General features: G+C 37.2%; 1 protein-coding gene and 1 non-coding gene across 2 annotated transcripts; both read right to left on the reverse strand.

Annotated features, from left to right (window-relative positions):
* Positions 1-13138: 13138 nt before the first annotated feature.
* Positions 13139-13210, reverse strand: TRNAA-UGC (transfer RNA alanine (anticodon UGC)). Its single transcript has one exon. It is a non-coding gene; the product is annotated as a tRNA-Ala (tRNA).
* Positions 13211-13400: 190 nt separating this feature from the next.
* On the reverse strand, positions 13401-17059 carry GOBP1 (general odorant binding protein 1). Its single transcript, NM_001044031.1, is given in 3 exon segments — positions 13401-13696; positions 16123-16303; positions 16935-17059. Coding segments are annotated over 3 exon segments (495 nt in total). The 5' UTR covers positions 17055-17059; the 3' UTR covers positions 13401-13502.
* Positions 17060-17218: the final 159 nt, after the last annotated feature.

The following is a 17218-nucleotide window of genomic DNA, read 5'->3' on the forward strand; positions in this document are numbered from 1 at the left end:
GAGGGCTATGAATTCGTCATTGATTTTATGGGATTTTCAAGTTACAGAAATCAAAAGTTTTAAGTAGCCATTTGGTTTCAATAATATGTCTAGTCAGAAAGTTTGGCGGGGATATACGAAAGCATACCGGTGTGGTTTGATTTATCAAAGAATCTTAAGCTCGTGTTCAGATAGGGTTGCCGTACTCTAAAAATAATTCCGAGATTAATCAAAATGCACTTTCACAATTTTCCTCTTTACTGACGTTTCCAAAAAGTTTATCAAGTCCGATGTCAGTACCCTATTTTTAGACGTTTTTAACGAAATCTGTCCAAAAATTACTAAAACATTAGAAAAGTCATATCTGAAAGTGGGTGGCGGCATTTACGTTGTAGATGTCTATGATCTCCAGTAACCCCTTAACAATAGGTGGGCCGTGAACTCATTCACACATTTAAGCATTTTTTAAGAATAACAAAATAACTACATAGGTAAATTAAAAAAAAATTAGACAAACACCAAATTTTAATCTATTAAAATACATCTACTAATCAAACATCACAAAACACATCCACCAATATCATTAAATCTATTTTTTAAAGAGGCTTGTGTTGTTGCCATTACGACTCTCCTTGTTGTTACATTCACTACTCGGATTAAGCAGAAAAACTATTTTTCCTCGTCATAGTCTTCAGGGATATCAAGAAGTGAAATCATAAATGCTTAACATATAGGTACATGTAGTTTTAGAGCAAGTTCAAAATACTTATAGTCAATATTGTTAAGAATGCTTCTAGATATTATATTCTCTCCAATCTAGTAACCCTACAGTGCGATATTACCTCCTTCTACGAAGCGTGCAATTATCTCGTTCTTTCGCCATTCCCGACAATTACTCTCTTCCCTCTGAGGGCCGAACTCAGCAAACAGGTTTTCAGCTTCAAAGTAATAGCTTGAGATGATTAACGCAAAAAAGCATTGAAATTAGACACCGATTTGGGGAACTCTTCTGATTGTAGATCTAAGTAAACGAAGCACGAATTCCACTCACAAAAAAATGCGCAACCAAATTCCTTTCATTATGAAAATCACCGTCTGCCTTGCAATATTATATACTGTGCATATTAATATTATATAACACTACTACTGGTATGTCTTTTCCTGTAGACAGGCGGACAAGGTTATCGGAGCCCATTGCTATCAAACATGAAAGTCACCGATTTAAGGATCTTAAATCTCAATTACGTTTAGCATCTCGAATTCGGCTGCGTGGACTATCTTGTGTCATGTAAGCAGTAAGATAAAAGGTAGACTGTATTATTTGCCAGGGCTCAAACTATCTCCGCACTGGATATCGATCAATTCGATTCACTGTTTTGTCCTTGAAAATGTAACAGATAGAAAAAGTTGCTGATTTTTATTATGGATGTACTGATTGAATATTTTTACATTATATTTGGAGATGAATTTCCCCTGAATATCTTGGCGATACTTCACTAGTGAAACTGTAATCCAAATCAACCGTAAATTATCTTAGCCTTGACAATATAAAAGACCCAGTAAAGGTCGACTTAAAACAAAACTTATTTCAACTTTTAGTATACTTAACTGCTTTGTGATAGAAATGAACATCATTTTTTGGGCCGGAGCCGAATCTCCTACGAGGCTCCCGCGCCTAGAGACCTCGCGTGGTATGTGGGACTTGACGATCCGCAAATGTTGGGAGCAGACCGCGGGCCCAAGTAATTTAGGGCCTCACCCACTAAGCAAAATGCTCGTCCATCTACCATCCCGTCGCTTGCGACGAGGGGCTCGACGAGTGAATTAACCCACAGACACAGCCCACTTAGTTTCTCGGCGGATTTTCTCAGTGGGTTGCGTTTCCGATCCGGTGGTAGATTCTGCGAAGCACTGCCCTTGCTAGGGTCAGTGTTAGCAACACTCCCGGTTTGAGCCCCGTGAGCTCACCTACACGTCAAGGAGAAGCTGAAATGTAGAGAAAAAACAATTTACTAATGCAACAAAAAAGACAGAATAGCAATACGCATCTTCTGTCCCAATTCAAAACACTTCATACATCTGCCATTAGCAACAAATGGCAAGCAAAATCGGAACCGGCCCACGTATTTACTTATTAACTAATTGGCTTAACAGTGGTTAGCGTCTTTGTCACATACGACGAAATCCAAAGTCACTGGTCAAGCATTACGCTTATCGTAGTTTAACGTTTTCAAATTTACCATTGTAAAATTAATGTCTCAATTATGCCAATACCCGACACCTACCAATTTAATTTATATTGCTACATCAGCATTTATATCTACATTATTAGGTGTTGCCACGCCACAGAATACGCTTCATAACAATTACATGACATAAAACTTCAAACAACTATTTGTTTGTATTTATGTACCGCAAACTTTATAATTGCGAACTGCTTCTAATTGCTAATTGCGGCTGTTGAAGTTCAACAGTTAATCCTTCGTGCACGGTAAGGAATTTTAATGTAGCGCTTGGTACTACAAAATTGAAGCCACGGAAACTTAGTCTAACTTTTATTCTTTTGAAATGTATAGAGGGATATTTACAATCGGATTCAGACACGTGCATTTAATAAAACCATTTAATAAAATGCGACGTTATAAAATAAATGGCAGTTCATTAACGTAGTAAACTGGGGTAATATTCAGAAAATGTTATTGCCCATTTTTCAGTGAATCCGTTTACCGCCTTTTACGATACCCACGCGATGTGAGGAGGTGGTAGTACTCTAAGCTCCACAGCCAATTAATATAAATACAAGTAAATAAATTTGTTTTTTTAAGATCGGTTTTCATACACATCGACACACATTTGCTTTAGCAATGCTCTATAATACAATTTACCTAGTCAGAGAATTAGGTTACCTTTGATGTAGCCGACGTTTCTCGATGATATCACGTCCTGTTTTAATGCTTGCCTCCAGCTAATAAATTTCGCAATGAACATGTATTTTGAGTTACTTTCGTGAACCATTTTTGGTCCGGATAGTTAGAATCGTCACACCATCATGTCGGGCTACGAAGAAGTTGTCACTGTATTACCCACGAACATGTTCCATCTTCAGGGATTCTTTCTACTCTTTTCTTTCCTACCTATGCTGATAGCCTTGAGAGGCTGTTTCAGCTTACGCCTAATGTGTAGGTGAGCTCACGGGGCTCAAACCGGAGTGTTGCCAGCACTGGTCCTGGCAAGAGCAGTGCTTCGCAGAATCTACCACAGGATCGGAAACGCGATCCACTGAGAAGATCCGCCGAGAAACTCATTGGGCTGTGTCTATGGGATAAGTCGCTCGTCGAGCCCTTTAGGTTCGACGAGGACGGTGACCGGTGCTTGTCGTGCCTAAAAGCACCGTTAATGGATCGGGAGGATCCATAATGACGTGCTTTGGGCGACGTCGACTGTTTACCATTCGGTATACAGAATCGGGTATGAACTTTCCAGCGGCCACGACAAGAGGGTTCTCATCTCGTGCCGCCTTCTCAAAGTGCGCTTTTCTACAAAGTAATCATGTGTCCATATATGAAGTAAAGCTCTGTAATCGAGACGTGGTCTTAGCTTTTGCATGGCTGGCTTAGTAGTCGCGTAACCGCCTAACGCTATGAACATTTCACACCAAAATAAAATTCCCTTCATTAAATTAGCGCGAACCGAAACCGGGAATTGACCGGATAATGCAGAACACCGGACGGACGCATAATAAAAACTATTATTCAAGCACTATATTTTACGATTACTGCATCGTAGTTTTTTTATGCTATCCCACCCTCCGACAAAATTAAGAAGCTCACATATTTTTATCAATATTAACTGGAAAGCTCACGCCACATTAACTCGGTTAATGGCGCTGTTAACTGCCTTCACGCTGGCGACCATCGACCGTTTAATGAAACACACAACATTTTGGAAAGCTCGTAAAATATCTCCAATCGAGTGTTGAGCTTTAGGTACTTAAAGATAATTTGTCCGATAACCTTAAATCGTTGAATAAACTAACAACAAAATTAATTATTATTCCAATAATATTATCGAATATCGATTTTGTTTATATTATTGCTGAAATCGAGTTATACACAGACCACCCAACAAGCGTAGTGATGTACTGTACCACGGCTTAAATTTTATCGACAAATGTCACTTGGTAAAATAAATACGATTTCAATCAGTATGTGTTAATTGGAACAAATCTTTCCGGCTATTAACTATTTAGTTTACTTAAAAATATGCCTAGTTTCTGAGACAAAGTGTAAGTGAAATAAATGTAATTTAATAGAATTTATTTATTGCATAGATGAGTAAACGAGATCACCACACACGTAATGTTGAATGACATGGTAATTACCAGAGCCTATAACATCGCAACCTCAATGCCGCCACCCACTTTGAGACTGAAATTCCTGAAATTGGAACCACCTATGATTAATACTTTAGCTGGTCTGGAATTGCATTTATATGTGATTTAACACTCTGAGAAATTTGATAAATTTATTTCAATGATCAATAGCAAATATAAAACTATATGATTGCTTGGACATTGCAGTTTTAAAAAGCTGCAATCATGCAATTTAAATCGATCCAAAATTTAAATTATTACCCTTAAAAGTGGTTTTTTAGTTGGAACATGGAACACACAACGAACACACATCACGTGATACAAATCAGATTTGTATCCCACCATACCAATTGGAACCAAAAAGTGCTTCACTGCACGCTCAAAGTGAAGGAGCGGTATAAAATAGACTGCAGTATATTCATTTTGATTAGATTAGATATATTCATTGGATTTGAAAGGTGTCGTCTATCTTAAAATAAACTGGTAATGATTCAATTTTTTTATACTTTTTTTTTGTTGCGTATATAGGCGGTTGAACTCACGGCCCACCTGATGTTATGTCGTTATCGAAGCCCATAGAGATTATAAACGGATCCTCAGGGTGGCGGCGACAATTGAGACAATTTACATCCACACGAATTTTTAAAAGACAAGCTGTTTTTTAAAACCACACCGAACGCCGAACGGAATAATTGATATTGATTATAAGTTGCACTTAAATTTAATTTATTATTAAGTAATGTATTAAGCTAGTAAAACAGCAATAAAGGCTTATTATTATTATTATTATTATTACATCCACACGAAATAATATATTCTCTTTAGTACACGTTATGGTGGGTAGAATACGAATGCAACAGAAATATGCTAACCGTCGGTATTTATACAATCATCTTGACCTATTTTAATACAAACTGAGTAGGTAATATTAAACATTGTTCATCTTAATTATTCTGCTGATTATTTACGTACAATTATTATTTAATAATATCGAATTATGTAACAAATAACATTAAGGCTTATTGCGCCGGAAGCTGTCAAGCGGAAGGCGCCAATAAAATATTTAAGTATAAAGAAAATATGAATGAACTATTTAGTTGATTATGAAATTACTAATTATATTATAAGAATAATAAGTTCTATATATTTCCTAAGTTCGTAAATAATTTATTATGTGAGGCCGGAAGTGTTGCTCGATAACAAGATCTACAACGTAAATGCCGTCACCTATCTTGAGATAATAGTTCTAAAGTCTCAGTTTTTACAGTAAAACAGCTGCCCCACCCTGCAAACCGAAACGCATTACTGCTTCATGACAGAAATAGGCAGGGTGGTGATACCTACTACCTTCACAAGACGTCCTACCAGCAGTAAATCCTCCACTGGATTGGCCAGCTCGCTCATCTCTCGTTGCTAATGAGAAATAACGATAAACATCCCGTCACTAGCCGTTCGTCCAAAGCCGCGTAATATGCTAATGCATTCATCGGTATCCTATGATCCGTTTGTAATCTATCAGCTTTTAGTTATTACCGCGATTGACATTTTGAAGTTTTTTTATGGGCTTGTAAATTAATTGTGGACGCACATAATGAGACATTGTTGGTTTGTGCTTGAGATACTACACAAATATATTTTGTGTTGTAGTGTGTTTCAAACATTTTCGAAAATAGGCGGTCTGACGTTTGGGAAAGGTATTTAAAATTTCAAGGCTAAACTAAAAAATTAGTTTTAAGGGTAATAATTTAAATTTGGGATTGATTTAAATTGCATGATTGCAGCTTTTTAAAACTACCCTGCAATGTCCAGACAATTATATAGTTTTACATTTGCTATTGATCATTGAAATAAATTTATCAAATTTCTCCGAGTGTTAAATCACATATAAATGCAATTCCAGACCAGCTAAACTATTAATCATAGGTGTTTTTTAACTGTCAAGAAATTCGTGATCATATAATAGGAGCTCTCAAGAAGTAATCAATATCGTACTTTAATTACAAAGATAGATATGAACAAACGAAAACTGTAAAATTTTTGAAACGTCAGTAATCGAATATACAAACACAGGAGATTAAGCCGTAAAATTAGATTTAAGTATGTCATGAATGAATATTTAGGTACAATTGAAATCAGTGAATCTTATTTTTTTTCATTTTCCTTCCCGCCCCATTAGGTAATCTTGGATTTTCTACAACTAAACATCGATATAAATATACAAACTACCACGACAAGCATTACCAAAAAACGCGCGCGAATTACAGCAAAATGGCCGCCCGGCTTTCGCTAAAAGAAAGAATTTATCGGCGTCGTTTCATTACCATTTTTATGTTATTCGTAAGTGTTTTGATATTTGAGACGGGCATGTGGAATTAACATTAATTTGTCAAATTTTATTTAAAGAATATTTCGTTCTTTTTTGAATTTATTATAATTTATTTGTAATCAACTGACTTGCATACCATAATTGCCAAGATACCTTAATTGACTAAACGTTTTTTTTTTCAAATCAAATCAAATAAAAAAAAAAAATTCAACATAAATGAAAGTACATACTTGTTGAACGTCAAAAAAACTACCGCCAATTCACAAAAACTAGCCGTCCTGAGAAGAATTGGCAAGAATCTCAGCGGGCATGTCTTTTTTTTTTTTAATATTCACTTTTACAATTAATTATTTCTTGATGAAAAAAGTAGTATAGATCGTTTTCTGTAACCCTTGATTGATTGATATGCTCATGAGAATTGGTTTAGTTAAGACTTGAAAGCGTAAGAAATTGTTAATAGTGATTCTTTGTCAGTACACAAAATGACAAGTTTTTATTAATTCAGTGATAATTTTATTTAAACATTTTGTTGTTTGTGAATAAATAATGTTTTATTAGCTACCCTTCATCGACAGTGGCACCCAATCACGTCGTGGGCCATCAATAAAACCGTTTTTATTGTAAACTAAAAACCAAACGCAGTGTATGTAGAACTTTATTGGAGAAAACAAGTTCACTTTGATTTTAGTGTCCTTTTCAAGTTCAATTTACGACTTATGTGAACTAAACGAGATGTATTCATAAAATGCTTTAGTGCTGAAGACCAGTGGCGCTATGAGCAAACACAATGAAGTTTTAACGTTTTGACTTTTCATTAAAATCAATATCATATTTTGGTGTAGCCTATTAAAATTTCATAAACAAATTTTATTGCGACTAGACCTGTTAAGTTGGAACTGAGTACGGTATCTATGGTATATTTTTATTTATATATTTTTTGCATTTTATAGGCAAAGGGACTCGCTTCTTTACTTTAGGCTTTATTTTATTGCCCTATTAGGCAGACGAGCGTACGACTCACCTAATGGTGAGTGGCTACCGTCGCCTATGGACTTCAACAAAGCCAGGGGCATAGCCAAGCCGCTCCCTACCTTTTTTTTATAACTGCTATTAACAAAGCAGAGTTCGAACTCTACAGCTATCTTCAGCTATCCTCGCTCCATGAGGAATGGGCACCGTCACTCAATCTCAATGTGGGCAGTTACAATCATGTTGAGATGTCTAAGTCCATAGATGGGCCATGATCCGTTGATACATTTAAGGAATTAAATACTTACAATAATTAATAAAGGGACAATGATTTGATACAAATTAATTTTAGCATGAAATACTTAAGATTTTTTTTAAAAATATGTATATTTTTTTGTATAAGTAAATAAGTAATTTTGACATCACTTTTTACTATGGCTGCTCTGACAGATGTTAATTGATTCCGTCAGTGTCAAGAGTATAGAGAGAGACGAACGGGGCTGATACGTGAAGCAAAAACTTTGTATCCCATTTTACGAAAATTGCGTGGACGGAGGAATATGAAATTTTCCACACTTATAGAGAATGTAGTGTACAAACTTACAATTCCAATTAATTATAGTCGAATTTCGACTACTGCGGGACCTCCAGTTATTTATAGATCGGCGATAAGGATCCGTGAACATAATTCTGATTATCAATATGCATAATAATAAAAAATCACTCGTTTATTAATTAATTTATCTACTGACTTAACTTGAATTTGCCTGCCATCGATACCGAAAGTATGTCTGTACGTACCAAATATAGCTGTATTGTACTGTTTAAATGAACACAAAATGAAATACCTACAAAATTTACATTTTCCAACTTTCTTAATAATTAATTTTCTCAATAAGTTGTATTCCTAGTCATGAAAACATCTAGTCAGCTTGTTAGAGTTTTTTATAACTCAAATTAGGAACCAGCGTGTGATTTAATGTTATATTATATATTGTTAAATATATTATAAAACACTGCATGGCTCACTCCACGTGCAAGTTGCATCCATAATTATAGCTCAGCTGTTGTACGCTCGCCTACAAAAGTAGCTGTTTATATTGTATTTATATTTAGAATTGAGATTGTAGCATTTATATCCTACAATCTCAATTTTAAATAATTTAATTTATTCGTTACTGGTGATATGACCTCTTGTGAGCCCGGACGCGTAGGTACAACCACCCTGCCTATTTCTGCCGTGAAGCAGTAATGCATTCCGGTTTGAAGGGTGGGGCAACCGTTGTAACTATACTGAGACCTTAAAACTTATATCTCTAGGTAGGTGACAGCATTTACGTTATAAATGTCTATGGGCTCCGGTAACCACTTAACACCAGACAATAAAAAAAATATAAAAAAGGGTAAAAGTGCAACAGTGGAATAATCTTATCTTATATATATCTTTAAATGAGCAATTCTTGTATATATATATAATCTGAATCTCGGAAACGGCTCCAACGATTTTCATAAAATTTAGTATACAGGGATTTCTTTTTTTCTTTTTTTTTATTGCTTAGATGTGTGGACGAGCTCACAGTCCACCTGGTGTTAAGTGGTTACTGGAGCCCATAGACATCTACAACGTAAATGCGTCACCCACTTTGAGATATAAGTTCTAAGGTCTCAAGTATAGTTGCAACGGCTACCCCAAACCTTCAAACCGAAACGCATTACTGCTTCACGGCAGAAATAGGCAGGGCGGTGGTACCTACCCGTGCGGACTCACAAGAGGTCCTACCACCAGTGATTACGCAAATTATAATTTTGCGGGTTTGACTTTTATTACACGATGTTATTCCTTCACCGTGGAAGTCAATCGTGAACATTTGTTAAGTACGTATTTCATTAGAAAAATTAGTACCCGCCTGCGGGATTCGAACACCGGTGCATCGAAACAACGAATGCACCGGACGTTGTATCCTTTAGGCCACGACGACTTCAACTTCGGGGACGATAAATCGATCTAGCTACGATTTATTTTCAGAAAATGTTGTTATATTCGTGTTATCAATAATCAAATCTTCCCGACATCTATTGGCGAATAATAATACTATTTTTCTTAATTGAGGGCAACTAACCGCTTTAAAGACACAACAAGATGACGTTATCAAAAATCATCTGGTTTTATGTTATATGCCATGATCCCAATTCTACACGATCATTTAATTTTTTTAAATTGACTTATTCCACTTCTCTCGTTACTAGTACAGTGCGTGACCAGTACTTCGCGAATGAAGGCGCGTATGAGAAATACTTCAAGTTACCGCGTCGGAGATCGAACCTCGACCAGCGAGAACTATCAGCCCACGCGATCGCACGCGGACGACGCGCAACTGTGCCAATAGGGCTGACCAAAGCAAACGTTTATATATTATGTATTTATGTTAATTGGACTCTTTTTTATTTAAAGCAACTTCATCAGTCGAACATTAAAACTAATATTCACTATGTATTTCTAAAACAGCTCGCGATATATGTTTTACTAATGAAAGACGGCGTTGTTTCGATGTGATTATATTGAAATATTACAATTTATACTAATACTAGCGACCCGCCCTGGCTTCGCTTCGGAAACTGTAATTTATTATTGATTTCCCCACTATTTAATTGATGTTATTATATATATAAACCTTCCTCTTCAATCACTCTATCTATTAAAAAAACCGCATCAAAATCCGTTGCGTAGTTTTAAAGATTTAAGCATACATAGGGACAGATATAGGGACAGAGAAAGCGACTTTGTTTTATACTATGTAGTGATTATGAAGCTGAAGAGTTTGTTTGTTTACTTGAACGCGCTTATCTCAGAAACTACTGGTCTGATTTGAAACATTATTTCAGTGTTAGATAGCCCATTTATTGAGGAAGGCTATAGGCTATATAACATCACGCTAAGACCCATACGGAAGCACCAATAAAGAGTGTTTTAAAGTAATATCGCAGCAAAATAATGATCATGCGCATAATATTGATGTACAAGGCGCCGGCCGGTCGGTGCGTGGCGGCACAGAATAAGAACAATAACAAGAAACACGCAAATCACTTCAAGATATGCTTTGAAAATTATAGATTTTTCTGGATTTCTCCAGGATCCCATCATCAGATCTTGATAATTACAGGACCATTCGGGAAGTCTACCCTTTCGAACAAAAAACATAAAAAAGGAATTATCAGAATCGGTTCAAGGTTCAAGCATTCTCGAGAAATCGGTGAACATACATAGATAAAAAATAGTGGTCGAATTGATAGCCTCCTCTTTTGAAGTCGGTTCAAAAGTGTGATTTTGGTACCTTAAATAGCTCCTTAACATCCTATTATTCAAAAATATTTACACTTTCTACGTAAATGAAGTCGCGGGTAAAACCTAGTTTATTAAATAAATTAATTTTTAGAACAACCGCGAGGAATGTGCGATGTTAATAATATTTTCAGAAGTCTACCCTGAAGTGTAAATGAGACGAGAACATAAATCGGCAAATATTCACTTCTAATAATAATTGAGATAGTAAAAATTTATCATTAACAATCAATACACATTCCTCTGAGGAACTAATTGTAATGATTCTTACTACGGCCTTGTATCTACAGGCAACACAGCATGTACGGCTGTAGAATGAACTCTCCTCAAGAAGAAGAATGTTTCCTGAGCGCCTCACTTACCTTTCTTACTCAACTTGATGAACAACAGTAGGTTTGAAGTCCCATCAGTGGCAATTTGGCTGTGCGCCAAGAATTGTTGATGTCCACGAGCGATAGTGAAAACACTGCATTAGCTGGAAATGCTCCAAATGATAAACATCATCACCAAAACGCACGTGAAGGACATTTGGTGTATGTTAGTGCTGACTTCTAACTATCCCACTAGGTGGGGTCGGCACAGCTAATTTTTCTCGTCCATTCTCTTCTATCAACCGTCAGCTCAACACTCACTCCTCTCTCTCTCATATCGTCATTCACACACTCCATCCGTGTCTTCTTCGGTCGACCTCGGTGGTTATAGATTTAAGGATAAATTTTAGGATTATTACTTATTCGATTCTTAGTCTGGCCACTGGTTGATTGAAAACAGGACGGAAATTCTTCTATATCAATCAACCCTATTGGTTTTGTTTGCTCGCTTTGAAGTGCCAACCCTAACAGCACTTCATACACAGAGTCCTGCCCGTTGTAAATTATGTGTGGAAACCCGAGCCCCCGCGTCTCCGTATCGGTTATATCTTACTTTAATGCAGCAGTAATTAATTATTATTTATCGCAGCTTAAATTAACTCGGTTTTAATTGTTTCATTTATCTTTCGGCGGAGTGTAAATCAAGAAGATGTGGCCTTAAAGCGCGAGTGGACCGCTTACAATTTTTTATGGTCGATGAATAAACTGTTGCAATTTTGCTTCAATATTTCATTTCAACAACCGTCGGAATGGCTCCGGTTGAAACGGGTCAATTTTTTTTTTTTATTGCTAGATGAGTGGACGTGCTCACAGCCCACCTGGTGTTAAGCGGTTACTGGAGCCCACAGACATTTACGATGTATATGTGCCACCCACCTTGAGATATATGTTCTAAGGTCTCACGTATAGTTACAACGGCTGCCCCACCCTTCAAACCGAAACGCATTACTGCTTCACGGCAGAAATAGACAGGGTGGTGGTACCCACCCGCGCAGACTCACAAGAGGTCCTACCACCAGTAATTACGCAAATTATAATTTTGCGAGTTTCATTTTTATTACACGATGTTATTCCTTCACCGTGGAAGTCAGTCGTGAACATTTGTTGAGTACGTATTTCATTAGAAAAATTGGTACCCGCCTGAGATTCGAACACCGGTGCATCGCTCAACACGAATGCACCGGACGTCTTATCCGTTAGGCCACGACGACTTCAATATCATAATGGTTGCTTTAAAACTTAAATTAGGATTTCCCGCTGAGTTTTTCGCTGGATCTTCACAGTGCGCCGTGATTCTGGTCTGATGGTAGATTCAGGGAAGTACTGCTCTTGCTAGGAGTAGTATTAGTAAATTCTCTCAGGTTGAGCCCGTGAGCCCACCCACTCGTCCGCGCGAAGTTGAAATAGCTCTCTTGGCTACCAGCGAATAGGTAGAGGGAAAAAGGATATTAAAAACTTAAAAAGTTTACTTATAGCTCTAATAATATTTTCTTTACATTCTTCTACGGCAGCTACTGTGTAGTTGTTGCTTACTTTTATAATTTTTACTAACCTACTTGTTAAAATATAATGAAGAGCTAATAAATAAAATATTACTAACTTCTATTCCTGTTTAGGATATATATTTGTTAATACGTTTTTAAAAAAAATTGTGGTACCCAATACCACTGTTTATGGTGTATGATATATATGATTCGATGTCCTAAATTAGTACAAAAAATTGTAAAATGTTTGAGCAAAAAAGTACAATATTCAAAAATGATTTCATGAGAGCAAAAATTTGGAGATGCCGGGGATCGAACCCGGGGCCTTTCACATGCAAAGCGAACGCTCTACCACTGAGCTACATCCCCTGTTTGTAAGTTGTCGCAAATTTTGTATTACAATCTATTTTAAGGATTTCCTCTAAGTAATTTATTTTGTAGAAAAATGACGTGGTTTTTTTAAGTTCTTTAAATACAACTTATCTTTATTACTGCGCTACACACACCTTACAATAACTATTAATTTACTGATGGTACGTTGAATTAAAAACAACAATAATTTTCATAAATAACAAATTATATTTTCTCAATACAAACCAAACCTTTCAAGAAAACAGTGTGCAGTCAAATTATTGTAGCGGAAGCAGGTTGTCCAGTTGATTCATTTGTCCGCTTCCGATTCCATTATGAACTCCGCCAATATCAGTTCCATTGAAGGCGCTAATCCGGACTTATTACACGCGTCCTTGAAACATTCAGCCACTCTTAGAATACGCCAGCAGTGGTCAGGCTCTGAGTCAAACTTTTTTTCGCACGTGTGTATCATATCTATCATCTTCTGTGATAGGATTTCGCCTGTGAAAGTCATACATAGTTTTGTTATGTGTAACGAAATTGACGTATCGGCAAGTAATTGCACTCGATTCCAATTATCAATAATAATAATAACTAGTACCTAGTCGCCCAGTATTAATTGATAATTAATTGAAAAAAAGTGTGTGTGTCCGCTCCGACGCACGACTGGAGTTTACTGGATATAAAAAATTAAACGAAACAATACGAGAAATAGTTCTATATTACGACAACACGATACACTACAGATTATTAACAAATTAACGAGACACAAAACAAACGACTAACAAATATATGAAAATACAATAATGAGAGAAACGCGCGATCAGTACGAGGCTTTGTGGCGGACTGCCGGCGCAGCAGCCCGGCGTCACCTGCGATAACGCGGCCGCGCGTTGGCTCCTGATTGGCGCGCGCACGCATCACGCAATCAGGAGCCAATCAGGCGCATAACGCATTTCGTGTGACATGCTAGTACGATTTTGGTCCCCATAATTTTCATACCCCGGGCCTATATATGTAAATCGATTCTAAAGGAGTAAACTCCAATAAACTCCAAAAATAAGTTTAAACATTATTATGGTTCTATTGTCAAAGACTATTATATTTCTTTAGTCACAGATTTCGCCAAGGAAGATAAGACTTTAGCAATAACAAAAGTTTGAAAATAAACAAAAAGTATATGTGTGTGTGTCAAACACACGGTAGTGTGTGTAATGTTTTTTCTTTATTGATTTAAAGTATCATTTACGCACTTTAAAAAAAAAAATTAGCATTGTGCATTCCTTCTCTATATTCTCTATAAGTGTGAAAATTTTCATACTCCTCCGTCCGCGTAATTTTCGTAAAAAGGGATACAAAGTTTTTGCTTCACGTATTAATATATAGAATTGAAAACAAATCACGCACGGTCATCCCGCCCCAATTTAGGATTCCCTGTGTTATGGGTGCTAGAGACTGACATACATACGTTTAAATATATACAAAAATAATAAACACCCAGACAAAGAGTCAATAAACCTGTTCATCACACCACTATATGCTATATATGGGAATCGAACTCACGACCCATTCGGCGCAGTTATTAGGGGCACCACCGAGTCAGTTTAAGCAAAATTATTTATAATACACAAAAAAATCTTAATTTGGTAGGAAATCGAAATGCCCAACAACTACAAATTACCGAGACTGAACTCATAATGATATACCGCTATATACTTAAGCTATGTGTACATTACACGGTACAAATTACTGCCTCATACATTTATGGGCGATCCTAATTTGACAGACACGAATCACTGCTAAAGTATTTTCTTCTTAAAGCTGTATGAGGTTTGAAGATTGATAAAAGTGACAAAGAAGATATAATTGGATGATGGAACAAATTTTTTAAATTGGTTTAACTAGGGGAAGGGGTCTTGTGAGTCCGCACGTGCCACCACCACGGTACCACCACATCGCCTATTTCTGCCGTGAAGCAGTAATGCGTTTCGGTTTGAAGTTTTTTTTCATTGCTTAGATGAGTGGACGAGCTCACAGCCCACCTGGTGTTAAGTGGTTACTGGAGCCCATAGACATCTACAACGTAAATGCGCCACGCACCTTGAGATATAAGTTCTAAGGTCTCAGTATAGTTACAACGGCTGCCCCACCCTTCAAACCGAGACGCATTACTGCTTCACGGCAGAAATAGCAGTGGTCTGGATATCCTAAACACTTTTTGAAATCTACGAGTCTTTTGAGCATGTCTGACCAACAATAAACTGTAACTTTACTTAATTACAAAGATAATAATAAATTTAAAGACATGCAAGTGATTAATTTTTTTCGTAATAAATCTGAAATTAGGGATTATTGGAACTGGCACGATTGTTGAATCCCCAAACTCATTGTTTCCGGTAACTGATGTATACAAATTTATACCTTTTTTTTTTTTTTTTTTTGTCCTACCTATGCTGATAGCCTTGAGAGGCTACTTCAGCGTACCCTAGCTTGTGTAGGTGAGCTCGCGGGGCTCAAACCGGAGAATTGCTAACACCGCCCTAGCTAGAGCAGTGCTTCGCAGAATCTACCACCGGATCGGAAGCGCGACCCACTGAGAAGATCCGGCGAGAAACTCAGTGGGCTGTGTCTGTGGGTTAATTCGCTCGTCGAGCCCTTCGTCGCAAGCGACGGGTTCGGCGAGGACGGTGACCGGTGCTTGTATTTCCTAAAAGCACCGTTAATGGATCAGGAGGATCCGTGATGACGTGCTTTGGGCGACGTCGACGGTTTACCAAACGGTCTACAGGATCGGGTATGTAGTTTCCGGCGGCCACGACAAGAGGGTTCTCATGTCGTGCCGCCTTCTCAAAGTGGCGCAAATTTATACTATCGCTTCTCTTTCTCTTTCATCTCTCTATGCCTATAGATATGCTCTAAAATCCTACCGTTCGGAAAGGACTTGATGAATTTGTCGGTGTTCTCGTGGTGCATCCTGCTGGAATCCGTGAGGAGGTTGAAATGTCTGCTCATGCACTGGATCGCACAGCCCAGCTCTCTGTGTTCGAACTTGAAGTCATCATTCCAGAAGTGGAAGAACTCCTCCATCTTCTCTTCGGTAAGTTGACTCTGTTGATAAGCATTCGTTTTTCGTTCAATCAATTATAAGAGAAACAAATACCACTTTAATACTGATTACAAAAAAATTAAAATAAATGATTAAAATAGGGTAAAAGATCCTGAGATAAAAGATATAGGGATGTAAAGTATTTTTAATTCGTCATGGTCTAAACGAGAAGACGCCCGGTGCGTATCGAGCGATGCAACTGCGCCGGTGTTCGAATCCCGCAGGCGGATACCAATTTTTCTAATAAAATACATACTTAACATATTTTCGCGAATGACTTCCACGATGAAAGAATAACATCTATCTATCAATATATATAAAAATGAATTGCTGTTCGTTAGTCTCGCTAAAACTCGAAAACGGCTGGACCGATTTGGCTAATTTTGGTCTTGAATTATTTGTGGAAGGTTTAAAAGGTAGATAAATATGAAAATGCTCGAAATTAAATAAAAATCGGCGACCACTAAACCAAAAGTGGGCTGTGAGCTCCTCCTTCCATCTAAGCATAATCTAAGCAAAAAAATTTGTTGGTTATTTAATTGTAAAGTCGTCGTTGTATTGTATTGTCGCATTGCACAGCATAGAAGGCAGACTTACTCCTGGGGCCTTTCAACATGCTCTATCATCACTCACCTCCTCTCTGCACTGCTCAAGCGCCTGCCCAAACCCCAGAGTGACGTCTTTCATGACGTAGACATCTGTCAGCGCTCCCTGGAGTAAGTTAACAGTCAAAACGACAACTAGTTTCCACATCTTCAAAATGACAGACTGAAGGCTACAGAATGCGACATCATACATATAGTGCGGAATCTGATCTACTAAGGTGACCATGGTTTGCGATTCGAATCGGATAAGTCCAAATAAAATTATTACTCAAATAGGAAACTATTTATTATTTTTGACGGCATTTGTTTCGT

Source organism: Bombyx mori, chromosome 19 (assembly GCF_030269925.1).
Source record: "Bombyx mori chromosome 19, ASM3026992v2".
Classification (NCBI taxonomy): domain Eukaryota; kingdom Metazoa; phylum Arthropoda; class Insecta; order Lepidoptera; family Bombycidae; genus Bombyx; species Bombyx mori.